Source organism: Xiphophorus hellerii, chromosome 6, assembly GCF_003331165.1.
Source record: "Xiphophorus hellerii strain 12219 chromosome 6, Xiphophorus_hellerii-4.1, whole genome shotgun sequence".
Classification (NCBI taxonomy): domain Eukaryota; kingdom Metazoa; phylum Chordata; class Actinopteri; order Cyprinodontiformes; family Poeciliidae; genus Xiphophorus; species Xiphophorus hellerii.
Genome location: NC_045677.1, coordinates 21,454,816 through 21,470,004, shown reverse-complemented (window position 1 = coordinate 21,470,004; position 15,189 = coordinate 21,454,816). Strand labels below are relative to the sequence as shown.

The 15,189-nt window shown below is 35.7% G+C and overlaps 2 protein-coding genes across 2 annotated transcripts; one reads left to right on the top strand and one right to left on the bottom strand.

Moving 5' to 3' along the window:
* Positions 1-207: 207 nt before the first annotated feature.
* cib3 (calcium and integrin binding family member 3) lies at positions 208-6,328 on the top strand. The gene is made up of 6 exons (XM_032565042.1): positions 208-392; positions 1,848-1,882; positions 2,709-2,820; positions 3,946-4,090; positions 4,958-5,153; positions 5,367-6,328. The coding sequence occupies exons 1-6, from the start codon at positions 342-344 to the stop codon at positions 5,386-5,388; spliced, it is 561 nt and encodes a 186-aa protein (XP_032420933.1). The 5' UTR covers positions 208-341; the 3' UTR covers positions 5,389-6,328.
* Positions 6,329-6,818: 490 nt separating this feature from the next.
* LOC116721370 (ras-related protein Rab-8A) lies at positions 6,819-14,629 on the bottom strand. Its single transcript, XM_032565041.1, has 8 exons — positions 14,439-14,629; positions 13,883-13,943; positions 11,714-11,774; positions 11,538-11,615; positions 11,367-11,456; positions 11,184-11,249; positions 10,704-10,754; positions 6,819-10,035 (listed from the first exon to the last, which is right to left on the bottom strand). Exons 1-8 carry the CDS (start codon positions 14,560-14,562, stop codon positions 9,946-9,948), a joined length of 621 nt encoding a protein of 206 aa, XP_032420932.1. The 5' UTR covers positions 14,563-14,629; the 3' UTR covers positions 6,819-9,945.
* Between the last annotated feature and the right edge of the window lie 560 nt (positions 14,630-15,189).

Below are 15,189 nucleotides of genomic sequence, written 5' to 3'. Positions count from 1 at the left end.
CATTACAAAACCTCGTCTGTAAAGAACGTAACCCGATCAGCGAGCGAGGCGTTGGCCATAGAGTGGCACTAAAGGGGGTTGAAACCACTTGGCATGATGCTGGACGACAGCCCTCATTCATTATCAGAGGGGCTGCTATTCACAATGGAGCAAACGATGAAATGCTGCCTTTATGGTGGCAAGCACAGGGCCCGGCTGCGGCCCGACACCCGATCTCCTCTTTGGCTCTGGCCTTCTTTTGTCCCGGTATTTCATATCTGACTGGGCCACCCTAATAAAAACCATTCGCTCGGTGCTGGAGCCGCCATGGATCTGTGCTTTCGGAGCTTGAAAGCTCAGACATGGGGAATAAACAAACCATCTTCACAGCGCAGCAGCTCGACGCATATCAGGTCGGTATCAATCCCATTTTCTGTACAAACTGGAGCATCAGCTCGATGTTTGCAACTTTAGTAAGTAAAACAGATTAAATTTGTTCTTAATTTATTCTTTATTGGGAATATAAGTACCAGCCACGGCCACAAAATGTAGCGCAAATGTATCCTGAGGGTGTTTGTTGATTTGATTTACTCTAATCCACTGAAACAAAAAAAAAAACCCAGCAAAAATAGTATCAAGGTATATGGATGTAGTTACATTTTAAAAATAGTTATAAATTCAGTCAAAAGATGTTGATGATAAAAAAAGCATATTTTATTTTTTATTATTAATTATAATAATGATAATAATAATAGTAATAATAATACTTACTATTCATTATATATATTTTTGTACAACGTTTTTCAGAATTCTTCTTAAATGTTTCAGATTATCAAACTGATTTTAATATAATAATAACTGGCATGCTGATGTTTTATTCTTCTAATAATCGTTCTAAATCAGCTGCACTTGAGAGTTTTTGATCAGTAAAGTGCGTCATGCATGACAGAGCAGTCAAGGAGAAGTTATTCCTTAGTTATTCACAACTATTTTGGTTTTGTTTTACCCTAAAGTGATGGTTGAACATTTTTCTTATAAGAATATATTGTGAGAGAGCAAAATTCATTGATCCTGAAACAGGAAAGCATCCCCAGACTGTCACACTTCCTAAATGCTGTGTTAGTTTTATAGCGTTTCTCTTTTTGTCATCAGTCTACAAATTTTGGGGATTTCTCAAAATCTCTTGGCGATCATCAAAATGTTTTTGTTTTTGGTTTTTTTTTTTAGGAAATGTGATTTTATGGACAGCAGTCTCCCTAGATGTCTATTTTTCACCCAACTCGCTTTCTTACTCTTGAAACATGACCTCTAACCTTAACTGAAAACAAATTACTGATTAGTCATTTTTGATTTGGTGGCCACATTTCGGAAGGTTCATCACTATTTTCTCCTTTAGTGAATAATGTCTCTCAGTCATGAAAACACCAGAACTGGCTTTGTAACCTCTTCCAGAGCTTTTCTGTTCTTCTCTTTTCTTACATTTATTCAGATAAAATGTTTTTTGCATTTTAACCTGCTTCATGCTGCCAGACAAGTTCAGTTCAGGTAATTATCTGATTTTGCAGGGCATGCAATATTGAGGAATGATGTCATTCGTGAAACTGAGCCAAAAAATGTGGTTTTATCTCAATTTATTCACAATTTAAGAAGATAAAGTTGGATAACTTTCCCTCGTAATAAATGAAATCACAATTTGAAATCTGCTGTTTGTATTTACTCAAGTTCTGTTTTTTGATATTAAAATTTGTTTAGAGAATCTGAAACGTTTAAGATGGACAAAAAAAAACCATTTTAATAAAACACAGTTGCATTATGTGAAAACAGTGATTTACTTTCTGCAAGTTCAATGTTATTTCTTGTCTTTGCAGGACTGTACATATTTCACCAGAAAAGAAATTCTCAGGTGAGCATAGAGCATAAAATATATACAGCACCTTTATCTTTTATTATGCATCTCTATTTATTCATCTTTTTAAATAACTTTAGTAAAAGTTAATCATTTACCAAAGTAATCCAATATTACACTAAGTATTACATACTAGTTTGAGAAAAGCTCTTGAATGGGAGGGAAAAATCCCAGATTAAGAAATATTTTGGAGCAACTGAGATGATTTCTCTAAAATTAATGAAGAATTTTCCTCCTGCATACTTCATTATATATTTATTGCACTGATCAGAAAGTTGGCAAACCTCTAATTAAAAATCTGTGACATCCCAGCTATTAATACAATGTCATGAGAACATTTGTCATTCAAGAAAGAATCAGGAAATACTTACTACAAAATGACTATTTACCTAAATTTGAACAAAGCTGCAGTCAGGAATACTTGGGACATTTAAAACAAACGTGACTGTGACGAATAAGACCGGAAGAGCTGAACTGCAGTAAATGTTTCATTGAGATTTTATACCACTGCAATAAATGCAAATGTATTTAACATGAAGGCTTTCTGCCAAAATCCTTTGTTTTCTACCGATTCCCATACAGTAAATCTAAACTCTCATCGATCTGACCTGTCATGCTGTGGGTCGGACTTCCTCTCAAATCAGATTAAGTTCAAGTTTGACTTTCTGATTTTCAGATGCTTATACTTGAATGTTCTCTATCCTTCATGCTCGTTAAGAAGCCTTTTCTATTATTAGCAACCACTGTTTAACAATGTATGGCATCTAATTTAAAAGATCATTTGTAATCCAACACTGAAAGCGAATGTTTTGGTCCTTCCTAGACTGTTCTACCGCTATCGGGATTTGGCACCGCAGCTCGTTCCTCTTGACTACACCAGCCACCCAGATGTGAAGTTACCATACGAGCTAATTGGCAGCATGCCGGAGCTGAAGGTAGACCCACTGGTCCGCAAAAAACCCCACAGACCCACTCTGCCCTTCTACTCCCCATCCATAATTAATGACCAACTAATCGACAGAATTCATTGAAAGGTTATATGTTACCCTGACTCCTTTAAACTTGAAGAATGCTGCTGGGTCCCTGAGGGCTCACTTGTTAGAAATAAGTCAATTATATGCTCCTTTACGCAGAGGCAAGCAATGTAAACATATATTTACTGCTAACTGGCAGGCGCTGAGAAAAGGAGGGACCTGGACAACATTGAGGTTAAACTTTGGTCCAGATAAGGACCTTTCCAACTTTTTAAAAATTTAAAGCAATCAATATCTCAGAAAAGCTTCACTCTAAAGCTTGTAGCCAGTGGTGCTTCTAGCATAAATGTGGAATTCTCCTTTTGTTCGTCTGTCCCCACGTTTACCCAGAAATCCAACCATTCGCCCAGGAAAAGACATTCTGTAAAAAACTGTAACTATTTACGTAAAATATGAGAGACAGTAGTAAACATAAAAATATCAATCTGTTCAATATTTGTCTTTGAAGCTGCAGTATTTAACATTTACAAAGATATTATATGATCATGTCTTCTGTATTTATTGAAAGAGTCAGAATTAGGATTGGAAGGTGGGTTGAGATTAGGGTTGGGATCAGGATTGGAGGTAGGGTTAGGTTTAGGGTTGGAATCTTGATTTTTTTTTTCATAGATTATCTGTCGTAGATTATTCTATCATGACAGAGTGATAATTTCAAGAAATATGTTAAAATCATATTTTGTATGTTAAAGTTACATATTGCAGCTTTAATTATTAATGTATAAGACCAATCTATAGTGTCAGGTATACCAAATATTTAATTATGATATTTAAAAATTTTTTAAAGACACTGAAATTGTTCTTTAGTTTACTGGTTATGCAATTAAGCAATAAAACTTGTTTGTAATCTAGCCGATCTAATATTTATTCTCTTTTTGAGTGACAATTGGGTCCCTCTGGTTATGCCACCCTGTGCAGACAGCCATTTCCTCCATATAAAAATTTACCCATAAGAAATAAGTTTGTGTGTAAAAGTTTTGGCATTTTCCAGTTCGTCACTCAAACGGTTTTGGTGGTCTTTGTGCTCAGGACAACCCATTTCGTCAAAGAATCGCTGAGGTTTTCTCTGAGGATGGAGAGGGAAACATGTCGTTGGACAACTTCTTGGACATGTTCTCAGTGCTCAGTGAGATGGCGCCTCGTGACCTAAAGGCCTACTATGCTTCAAATATACGTAAAACTTCTGAATTTTCTTAAAATATGTGAACCTGGTTGTCAAACGTGTGGTGTGGTGTGAGGCACAGGGACCCAGGTGAGGAAATGATTATTTATGTGAAAAATCCAGTATACAACAGAGCACAGGAACACTGACGACACGAAGCTAAATTGACGAATATTGACGAGACCCACGAGAACAAGGACACAGGTGGAGTTAAATACACTGGGGTAATCACAGAACGGACACCTGGAACATCAGGAAGCAGACAACGAAGAACAAGACAGAAATCTATAACCAGAAAACCAGATCCTGACAGTGTTAAAGGAGAAAACACAGGTTAAATGTGTTGATATCAATGCATGAATAAATTACTGTGCTTTTTATTTATCCAATATAATACTAAATAGGAGTAGATTAATCACAAGGGTTGATTGATCACATTATTCAAAAAAGTCTCTCTTTATGTGGGAGAGATAATGAGACAGTAAATTATGGTTTTTGACAAGGCCAGCCCAGCAAAAACAAGAAAGCAGCAAGTGGTTTCTGAATCGTAAGTCAAAAACAAAACACTTGTATGGCACATACAGCGGTGAAACTAACTGACCTAAAATGTCGGAGTTCAGCTTGGGTTGCTAGGTAATGGGCTGGGCGTGGCTGGAGTTGCTAGGTAACGGCGAAGTGCCCGTGGAATTTTTGAAACGGCTCACTTTCCAGAACCCAAAAGAGAAACAAAAATGGCGGGGCGTTTTTTGTTTTAAATAAGAGCTTTTGCTGCTTTTTGAGGCAATTGAGAGCCAAAGACATTGAAATGTAGTGATCACATTTAATACACAGAACTAAACATTAGATAAGATCTATTATGTATTTTTGTTTTTCCAACAGATTTCAACAACGATGATTTCATCTGCAAGTCGGACCTGGAGAAGACGCTGAACAAGCTGACCCGAAACGAGCTAACGGAGGACGAGGTGAAGATGGTGTGCGAGAAAGTGATCGATGAGGCAGATCTGGACAACGACGGACGTCTGTCGCTTGAGGATTTCCAGCACATGATTAACAGAGCTCCAGATTTCCTCAGGTAAGTAAAGCCTGGTGGCCCGCCAGGCTTATAATACACTGAAGATAGTTTGCATTAGAAACAAGACTGGAATTACTTGGTAAGATTTGTGCTTTTTGGACACGCAAAGTTGTGGGTCAAATACAATCCCAGTAAAATGTGTGAACTTTCTGATTGTTGCATGACAAAACATGAATATTACATCTAAAAATCCGCTTCTATTTTGCTCCACAGCACCTTTCACATACGGATCTGAGGAAACCGGCGGCTTATTTCTCGCTTGTAAAAGCCCAAATGGATGGACTGAAAATACTACAGAGCTTCACAAATCAATCTTCAGGAAACCACTCCTACTTTTTGTTTTCATTTCATCTTAGATATTTTTACTTGAAGTAAAACTGAACCCACACAGTGGAAGCCCAGCTAACCCATCAGGAAAGGCATCATTAATTATGACCATCAACTGCAGATTTGTTTTGTATCTAAAGGGGTTTTGGTTACACTAGATATAAAAGAGCAGAATATTCCAGTGGCTCCCAGTGGGCCAGTAGAGACAGAGGGAGCCAAGCAGCTCCAGCACGGGGTCAACTCCTGGTCGCCTCAGCCAATGAAAACACTGGAAGAAGTCAAACCATTTTTAGATCCTTTTTTATTAAATCAAAAGTACACATATCTACAGTTGGTAGATACATTTCATATGGGTTTAGAAAGTACAGTACAGTTTATATAGATTTATTTTTCAATGTTCAATGATATTTATATATTTCCCCCCCACCTCTCTAAACTTCTCCCTGTGAATTTCCCAACAGACAGAATGAAAACATGGCTGCTAAAAATGTGTTTGCTTTATTACATGTGATGGGATTTTAAGAAAAAATAAAATAACAAAATAAAAATAATAAATCTGTCAAAAATAATTGCTGCTAAAGTTCAGATTAACATGCAGTTTTTAAATAAGCCTGGCCTGTTTCTGGCTCAGTGAGTGACAAAAAACACATTAAATGTAACAAAGCAAATAAATTCATCTGTAAAGGTTTATGATATACAAAGGTCCAAGATTCACAATGCATAGCTCAGCTATGAGATCTGGCGGTTAAGACAAGTGGTCCTAGTAATCATGAGGTCCCAAATCTTTCTTTGATACTTAAAAAAAAAAAGAAAAAAGAAGAAGCTACAACCAAACCATAAAAATGCCTTTCTGAACGCTGTGGAGTTTCCAGAAAAACGACTAACATAAGAATACCAACATGAGGTAAGCAGGAGAAATGCATTTCAATTAACTCTGGCCTTTTTTCTCCCCCTGAATTTATGTAAATACTGAATCAAATTTGTGTTTAGGTGGTTTAGCTAAAAGAGGCATACTGGTTCTACAGCGCCACCTAGCTATCAAACATCAAAACTAAATATGGAAAACACCTGAAAAGAGCTTAATTCAAGCCTGCGTTGACGTGAGCAGAGCACAAACTTTTAAAGAACAAAGTGGCAGGCTTTAGCTTAAAACTCCTCTATTCTATGCCTACATATTGGATTTACATCAGTTTACAGAAATTACAAGGAAGCAAACGCTTCTAGGTGACAGATTACAGTAGGAGGATGCCGGATCACTTGGTGCTGTTAGATTTTGGTATCACAGGCGCAACAGATCAACACTGAGTGGTTATAAAACGAAGCTATCACTTGGCCTCCACAAACACACGACGTAATGGTAAAGTGCTGGGAGAACTCAAAGGGAACTTGCAGTTCATGACCAGAGGCGTCATTTGAGCTTGAATCTTATCTAGAAACGATTTTCTTGGTGAGAGATTGGTGTATTTTGTTCACCGTCTCCATGGTAACCATTAAAAACCAAGCCCCCAAATAAGCAACATAAGTGCCTGCATCTCAATCGGGAAGATATGAAGTTTGTTGAGTTTGTTTTTTTCATGCCAGAACCAATTTTCTAATTAAATTTTCTTCCTTTCTTTTCTAGAAAAAAAAGAAGAGAAATTACAAATATTTTTTAAAAGTGAATTATATTTCAGTCATCTCTTCTGTGAGTTATACAACATAGTATTATGGGCAGGCTATGAAAATATTTTGCTTAATTACAAAAATATAGTCATAATATTAGCAGAATAAGACTATTTCACCAGGAATTTAATATAGTTATCAAGATTTGACGTGATCAGCTCAGTTTGTGTGGCTCTTTCTTCAAAATAAACATTCCTTTGCACAATTATTTCAGAGTCATGCTACTGATAATTTGATGAGGTGCTAAGAAATTTAGCATTTCCTTATTTGTAAAACTTGTACTAAAATCTTCACAATTTGCTCAACATTCCTCATTTTAACTCTTTTTGGGTAAGAGTTCTCAAAAAATTACATCAAATATTACGACTTTATTCTGGTAATATTATTCTCATATTATTTTGACTCCATTGTTGTACTATGTTATTCTTGTGATATTATGATTTTATTTTCTGCCTGGCCCTAATACTTTGTCGTAGAGTTGAACTGAATTCAATGTCAAAACAAACAGAAGCTGTAAAACGCGTGTCAAACAAGATGGCGGCCTTGGGCATGATGACATCACTCTGAACTATGGAAACACAAGGACTGAAATGGTGTGGGAAAAAAAAATCAAAAAATTACATTTTCAAAAACCAAGAACTGGATTAAGTAATAAATAGATTAATCACTCAGCTCAACTCTACACTTTAGCTGGAACTGTGTTTCAATTGGACTGATTAGACTTTCCACACATTTTTCATGCCCCAAACCCCCCAATTTCCCACTTATTCGTCAGTTTAGCCCTCCATTTTTGTTCACTATGAATTAGCAGCAGCCATTGCTACTGCAGTCATGTTTAAAGTATGGAAGAAGTGATTACATGGGCAACCAGCTGAATAGACAGCAGTTTTAGACCATGTGGTAGGGATGAAAGCTTCCCTTATTATCCACATCTGGAAAATACTGAAATTTTTCCTGTGTGAAAAAGGAATACATTGAAAAGCACCTGATGCTCACTGTTAAGCACGGTGGAGGATGTGTGATGCTCTACGTCCGTTTCAAAAACTTTTTGAAAATTGCTGAAAAACTAATGCAAATGTTCAACACATCTCCAGATTTTTTTGTAGAATATAATGAGAGTTTTGACATCCGAGGACAAAGGAAGCACATACATCTGATTCCAAACAGGAAGTAAATAAAGCGTTAATATCTATCCGTGTCCTAGAAAACCTACTGAATAAATACTCTATTTCTGTTATTTGTTTTTAAAAAACTAAGAGTATTTCTACAAATTTAAATACTTAATTTTTCCATGCATATTCACAGCAATCCATCCTTCAACCAGCTACTCCCATACACCCAAACTACTATGGAGAAACATTTTAATATAGGCAGATTTAACATGTAGAGGTAAAAAGTAAATCTGGTTTCTAAATTTTGGGCCTCAGAATCAGTCTGTTCTGATTGATAACATTTTAGGGCTTAATCTTAAAGAGTTTCTGAAAATACTTGGTTTTGGGTAAACCTCAGGCCCACATGCCTGTGTGGCTTTCAAACACAGATGATAACGCAACCCAATCTGAAAAACCGAATGTTTATTTATCATATAATAGTTTATTACTCTTGGCCTCTTCGGTTATTTAAGAACATGTAACGATATATAAACACAACAAATAATCTGACAAGACCTGGAATAAGCCAATCTTTCTTTCATTAGAATGTCAAATAACTAAAATTCTTATTTTATTAATTAAATGTGTTACAAAATGTGAAATCTCACTGTTTTCAGTGTATAAATGCATCAACCAATAGCATATGCTTCAATACAATTCATTTTCAGTTTAACAAAACTCAACAGAGGGTTTGTGGCTAATACTTTGATGGGGATAATCTCGCAATTCCTTCATTTTCTGTTAGAATTAAACCTGTAACATCTATCAAGAAACCATTTCACCTTTCTACTCCTTCATAGGAAGAAATTAGCACAAAGAAAAGGTCCTTTCAACCAGGAAAAGCTTCATAGTCCATCTCTACCACTAATACAAGTTGCCACCTTAGAGACCCTTTTACAAAAATATGCCACCTCTTTTTTTGGCTAAATTTGGACAGCAGGACTGAGAAAACAAAGGATGATATTTTACACTTGAATGCTACTGCAAAAATAGTTTGGAGGCAGTGATCAGGACATTTTCAGTCTCATCGGATGATTGTCAAGAACAACAAAGAAGAACAAATAAAAACAAAACTTTCTGAATAATTTCGAATGGACTTTATATGCCTTGATATGACTTCAGCTGCTGATATGAAAAAAGTGCAACTCTGTTTCACTGAAGTTCACAACCATCAGTCTCTGCTCGGCAACATGTAACACAAACACCTAAAGAGTGCCATTAAAAGTAGACCAAAATACCACATTTGATTTCCAATTCAAAAATATTATAATGAGGCAAGTATCTTCTGTCGCTGGCTGTGCTACTGACTGAGAGAAATACAAGAAGCCCCCGATTTTGTAACAGAAAACACATCAGTGATGAGTCCTTTGTCAGTTAAAAACGCTTGAAAAGCAAAGACAGGTTTTCCTCTAATAATGGAAGCGACGCACCTCTGGAAGCCTTCAGAAAAGGAAGAGTGGAGGGGAAGTCCTCCGCTTACTGACAATAGTGGTTTTTGCAGACCGGGAGAACCAGGGAGAGGCCATGGTTGGGTAGAATAAGCAACAAAAAAAAAAAAAGAAGAAGAAGAAAAAAAGAGGAGGAAGTGCTGAGAGCAAACACAGTCAAGTTGTGTCCGGCCAGCCTGTAACCAGCATGGAAGGCTTCGGTTCTCAGAGCAAGCTGCAGCGGAAGAAACTGGTCTTTTTCTGTGGCTCGGAGATCTTGACTCCATGACTGCTGCCCTGAGGGGCGTTACCTTCCTGCAGCAAATCACAAAAACATCAATTAAAAAAAACTAGTTGAACAAGTAGTTCTGTCACAGTAACAAATTTTGCTGAATGATCAATTGTCCCAGAATTTATTGTGATAAATGATGAAAATGGTCTCAAAACAATGTTAATGCACAGTAATGCAAGAACACATTCTCAAAGTTGAGAACTTTGAACATTATATTCTATTGAACATTTAAAACTGGAATTGAAAGACATATTAAATATCCAAAAATAAATAAACAAAACAACAGAAATAGGAAAAACCTTTAGAGGCAGAAAAACACTTGATATTGCAGCGGAGATTCATTCTTCAGTAGAAAAACAACCATAAACATAAAACCAGAGCTCCAACTAAATGGCTTAGACCAAAGTGCATAACTGATCATAGGGGCCTAGTCAAAGTCCAGACCCAAATGCAATTGAAAATCTGTGATTAGAATGTGAAACTGTTGTTTATGGATGGTTTCTATAAAATTTGAGGCAGGGAGACTTTAAACTATCCAAAATATTGACTGAAGAAAAAATAGTACAAATGCTCACCACACTAGCAGCACACACTGTGAAGTTTGTGATTGTAATTTGACAAAATATAAAATGATATAAAGACTAAAAAAAAAATTTTTTTTAAGGAATGTATGAATGAAATGGCTTCTTACCATTTTTGTGTCCATCTTTGATTTGATGTCTCTGGCAAGAGTCAAAAATGCCTGTGAATCCAAACAAATGTTAAGGTAAGTAAATAATGCAGTAGTTACTGGCCTAAAGTGTAGTCCAGAAACATTAGAAAATAGTCATAATATAGAGAAAATGAAGAAATATCAAATTAATGTAAAATAATAAAAAGTATTTAAATGTTTTACATGTTTTAACCAGTGTTTTTATCAGTATTGGGTCAATTTTAAATCATCCTTTTATTGACATTTTATGATGTGCTGATCATCAGTCATCCATGACATGACAATCCTACAACGTTTAACTCCAACCATTGATCACATTTCCACAACTCCACATTTCGCATATTTCTGACACATTTGAAATTGTTCGTAAGGTAATCATACAGACATGTAGCCAGATTGCTAACAAAGTAAACAAAACAAGTACATATGTGAAAAGATTTTTAGATAATAGCAGTTTACATTTTCCACATTGATGTTGGCCTTTGCACTGGTCTCCATGAACTTGATCCCATACTCTAGTGCAAGCTGAAAGAAAAAATACATTTTGCCAAATTACATTTTGCTGAACTTGCTACCATATGTGTTACTATATGTTAGTGTTAATAAATAACCTTCCATCTATATTTGACTTGAGATTCTCACCTTCTCTCCCCTATCTTTGGAAACCTGCCTCTTGTCATTGATGTCACATTTATTGCCAAGAACCATCTTCTCGACATCAGATGACGCATGCTACATTAACAGAAGAAAAGGAAACATTTTAAAATGGAGCCGCAAATGTGTCAGCAAGGATAAATTTGAAGTGGTACGTACTTCCTCTATGTTCCTTATCCAGTTCTTGATATTGTCAAATGATTTCTCATTTGTGATGTCATAGACAAGCATGATCCCCTGCAAAGAGCAGTACATGAAAAACGTTGCTATAAATACAGCTGAAGACCCTTTTAATGCTTAAGAAACAGAAACTAGTAGCATGTGAGGCTACGCACCATTGCTCCTCTGTAGTAGGCTGTTGTGATTGTTCTGAAACGTTCCTGACCAGCTGTGTCCCTGCAGGAGTCAAATACATCAATTTAAATAAAAAGAAGGACATTTCTATCTTTAGGGATCAGATTAAAAAGTTTTATTTTGTTTTTAGCAGCACCAAGTCACAGCCAACAGAGTTTTTGTTAAAAAAAAAAAAAAAATCCACTACATGGTTGAACACATATCACCCATGAAATTTCCTCTTCCTGGTTTACTATAAATGTAAATAGGGTTTAATAGGCCTGAATAATTCTCTCATATTTTGTTTTTTCTATATTACAAGGGTGATATTTATTTATTTTTTACTTGAGTTTACAGAAATACAACGTACAGCAAACACAAAATGAGCTGTTACTTGCAAAAGTATTCAAACCACTTAAACATTATACAACCAGAAGCTTCCATATATTATTCCACCAGCCGGTGTTGCACTGCTTGTATGGTAAACGGAGCTTGCATGGCTTCACAAAAAATAATCTGTATTTATGTTGAGATTAAATTATTCTCAGGTGGAGTCTATTTACAAATTTTGAAGGTAATAAGTTGCTATGAGTTTTATTTAGGAGTAGCAGGGTGAAGAAGACTAACAGAAAAACACACAAAACCTTAGAGACTTTTATTATTTAAAGAATTTTGAAACCATTTCTAATTTTCACTCAACTTCACCTACAAACACTACTTACTGTTTTTTTTTTCAATCACATAAAACATGATACAATACTTGTGTATTGTCAGAACAAGTATGAAATGTGTCCTTCATCACAGCACTGTTATTTACAGACATTCATATACAAACAGAATCAAGAGGTATAGATTGTAAAATGATAGCATTCCACGTTTGTTAAGCTTCCATGTTTTGCTTCAGGATTTATTTGTGTGCAGAAGCTTTTCTCGGTTGAACCTTATGAAATCTGTGGAGCCTTTTATCTTCGACCTGATAATAACAGTCTGCATTCCTGGTTGAGAGCATGGTCAGGGTCAGAAACAAAGTTTTTGCTAACTTCACATTATTACAGTAAGATGTTTCATGCAGCTTCTGGACTGTAGTGGCCTACAATCTTTGAGCAAATTTTCAATTGATGAAGCAGTTTTGATTTATCAGGAATATTTCGACTTATATTAAAATGTTTTATAGTGCTACGAAACACTGAACAACACTGAAGTATAAACAGTGATGTCAGTAACATGTTACTGACATCACTTTTTTCAGTAACGAGTAATGGAGGCCTCCATTTAGAGTTTTCCAGACAATAGTGGAACACACAATAATACGCTCAAATTACTAAAGTGTTTTTTTGTACAGTTGTAACCATTAAACAATTTCCCCTTCAGTTCAATCGTATAAGGGGAGACACATTGTTGATGTTACCATTATAAAATAACTTGCAATTAAGTTTTGGCAAAGCTCAATGTAATTTTCACAGGCGGCGGAGCGTTGTTTTTAGGAGCTGCTGAAAGTAACTTAAAAAAGTTACTTTTAATGTAACGTAGTTACTTTCCAAATCAAGTAATCAGTAATCTAACCAAGTTACTTTTTCAAGGAGTAATTCGGTAATCCAATTAAAGTTACTTTTTCAAAGTAGCTATCCCATCACTGAGTATAAAACAGAAGAACTTTTTTACTTGCTCCATAGACCTCAGGTGTCAAAGAAAATATATTCTTCGTTTTATCTTTTAACAGATCAGTTCACTGTGAATGTTTCCTAGACAACAGATGTCAAATCATGACTTCTAACTATCCAAAGAACAGAACCTAATTAATCTTTTTCATTATGGATGATCATGGGAAATTTATGAAATTTTTGTCTGAAAAATATTTCTTCAGTTTTTATTTATTTTGAGTATTTTCACCTGTCCATTGAGCATCTTCATCAATACCCTTTTGGTGGAGCTCTGGGTTGTCCCAGGTGAAAGTAAATTAAGTAAAACTGTACTATAGGAGTATTTTTTAAGAGTAAACAAAACAGTCAAACTCACATTCCGGGGAGCTTCAACATTGGATATGACAGCAGATGAAAATCCCAACAAAATAAACAGAAGCTTGTATTTGGAAAAGTGATCAAATGTAGAAGGATTCAAGGGACGTGAATACTTTTGTGGTGTAGCAACAAAACATTGCACCGTGCTCTTACCATATCTGTAACTTTATCTTCTTGCCATCAAGCTCTATTGTCCTAATCTTGAAATCAATACCTGCAGGAAGATAAGCGGAAACTAGCATTCCAATCATAACGATAACTTTTAAGATGCAATAACCACCCACAAAAAATTAAGCAAACTATTTACACAACAAAAGACAGCACCGCCGATATAAAAGGAAATGGCTCTTATTAAAAAAATAAATAAAAAGAGCATTTAACGTGCAACACATCAGGTTTTCCGGTGTCTTTCCAGAACATAGTCGGTTCTAACGGTTGACACTTGGGCTTGAACAGAATAAATGTAATATCAAATTAGTTCTAAATAAGCTATACATAAAATATTTACAGCTCTTCTATACCGAGATTTATTCAAGCGATCATGTCACCTAAAGTCGGCACAAAAATTTACATTTACTAACAAAGACAATGTCTCATCCCCATATATAGCATTGCAAGCATTCCAGCAAATAGACGTATCCGCAGAGCCAGTCCCTCTACGTAGTGTAAACACACAGAACACACCAAAATACCCCCCCGCAAGACTCACCTATTGTTGAGATAAACGTTGAGTTGAAGGCGTCTTCTGAAAACCTGAAGAGGACACAGGTCTTCCCGACACCAGAGTCCCCGATTAGCAGTAATTTAAACAAATAGTCGTATGTTTTCGCCATACTTGATATTATTGCGGAAATCCCGCCCGGCGAAGATGCAAAGCAAAAAAAAATGACACGACGCCCCCTGCTGGTCCGGAATTCACTTACAGGTGTTTTTAGCGCCAGTAGACGGGAAGTTACCCGGAAATGCGGGACGTGTTATTAGCCACGTGTTTTGTTTCAACAAAATTTTAAGTTTTATTTTATTCCTCTTACATACATGCATACTTCCTACTAATTCACATAATTTACACACAGAATAATCTAAATTAAATCAATATTTTGTGAAGCTGATACAAAAGAATAATCGTTTTCACATTTTGTCTTTTTTCATGATTATTGACATCCACATGCCTCGACTTCGACCTGAAGTCGAAGTCCTCAGCATAACCAGTCCTGCTGTGGAGAGAGTTTGTTTAAAATAAGGTATCTATTGTGTTTTTATATCTTGAAAATGTCTGAAATTCTAACATTCATTAATATTTGCATTTTGAATTCTTAAATTTCTCTACTGCAACGTTAATGCCTACAATTGAACAATTCTTTCTGAAGTAACTCACTTATGTATCTTTTTAAAAATATTTCTTAGCTGAATTAATAAGAGACAGTTGTGTCAGGCTCTTAAGTTTATGTTATTTAGTATTT

Coding starts and splice junctions, on each gene's coding strand:
- cib3 (XM_032565042.1), top strand. CDS start 342: ATGGGGAATAAACAAACCATCTTCACAGCGCAGCAGCTCGACGCATAT. Junction 2,821..3,945: donor GCAGCATGCCGGAGCTGAAG/GTAGACCCACTG, acceptor CTTTGTGCTCAG/GACAACCCATTTCGTCAAAG. Junction 4,091..4,957: donor CTACTATGCTTCAAATATAC/GTAAAACTTCTG, acceptor TTTTTCCAACAG/ATTTCAACAACGATGATTTC.
- LOC116721370 (XM_032565041.1), bottom strand. CDS start 14,562: ATGGCGAAAACATACGACTATTTGTTTAAATTACTGCTAATCGGGGAC. Junction 13,944..14,438: donor AACGTTTATCTCAACAATAG/GTGAGTCTTGCG, acceptor ATCTTCCTGCAG/GTATTGATTTCAAGATTAGG. Junction 11,250..11,366: donor CCAAAGATAGGGGAGAGAAG/GTGAGAATCTCA, acceptor TTTTTCTTTCAG/CTTGCACTAGAGTATGGGAT.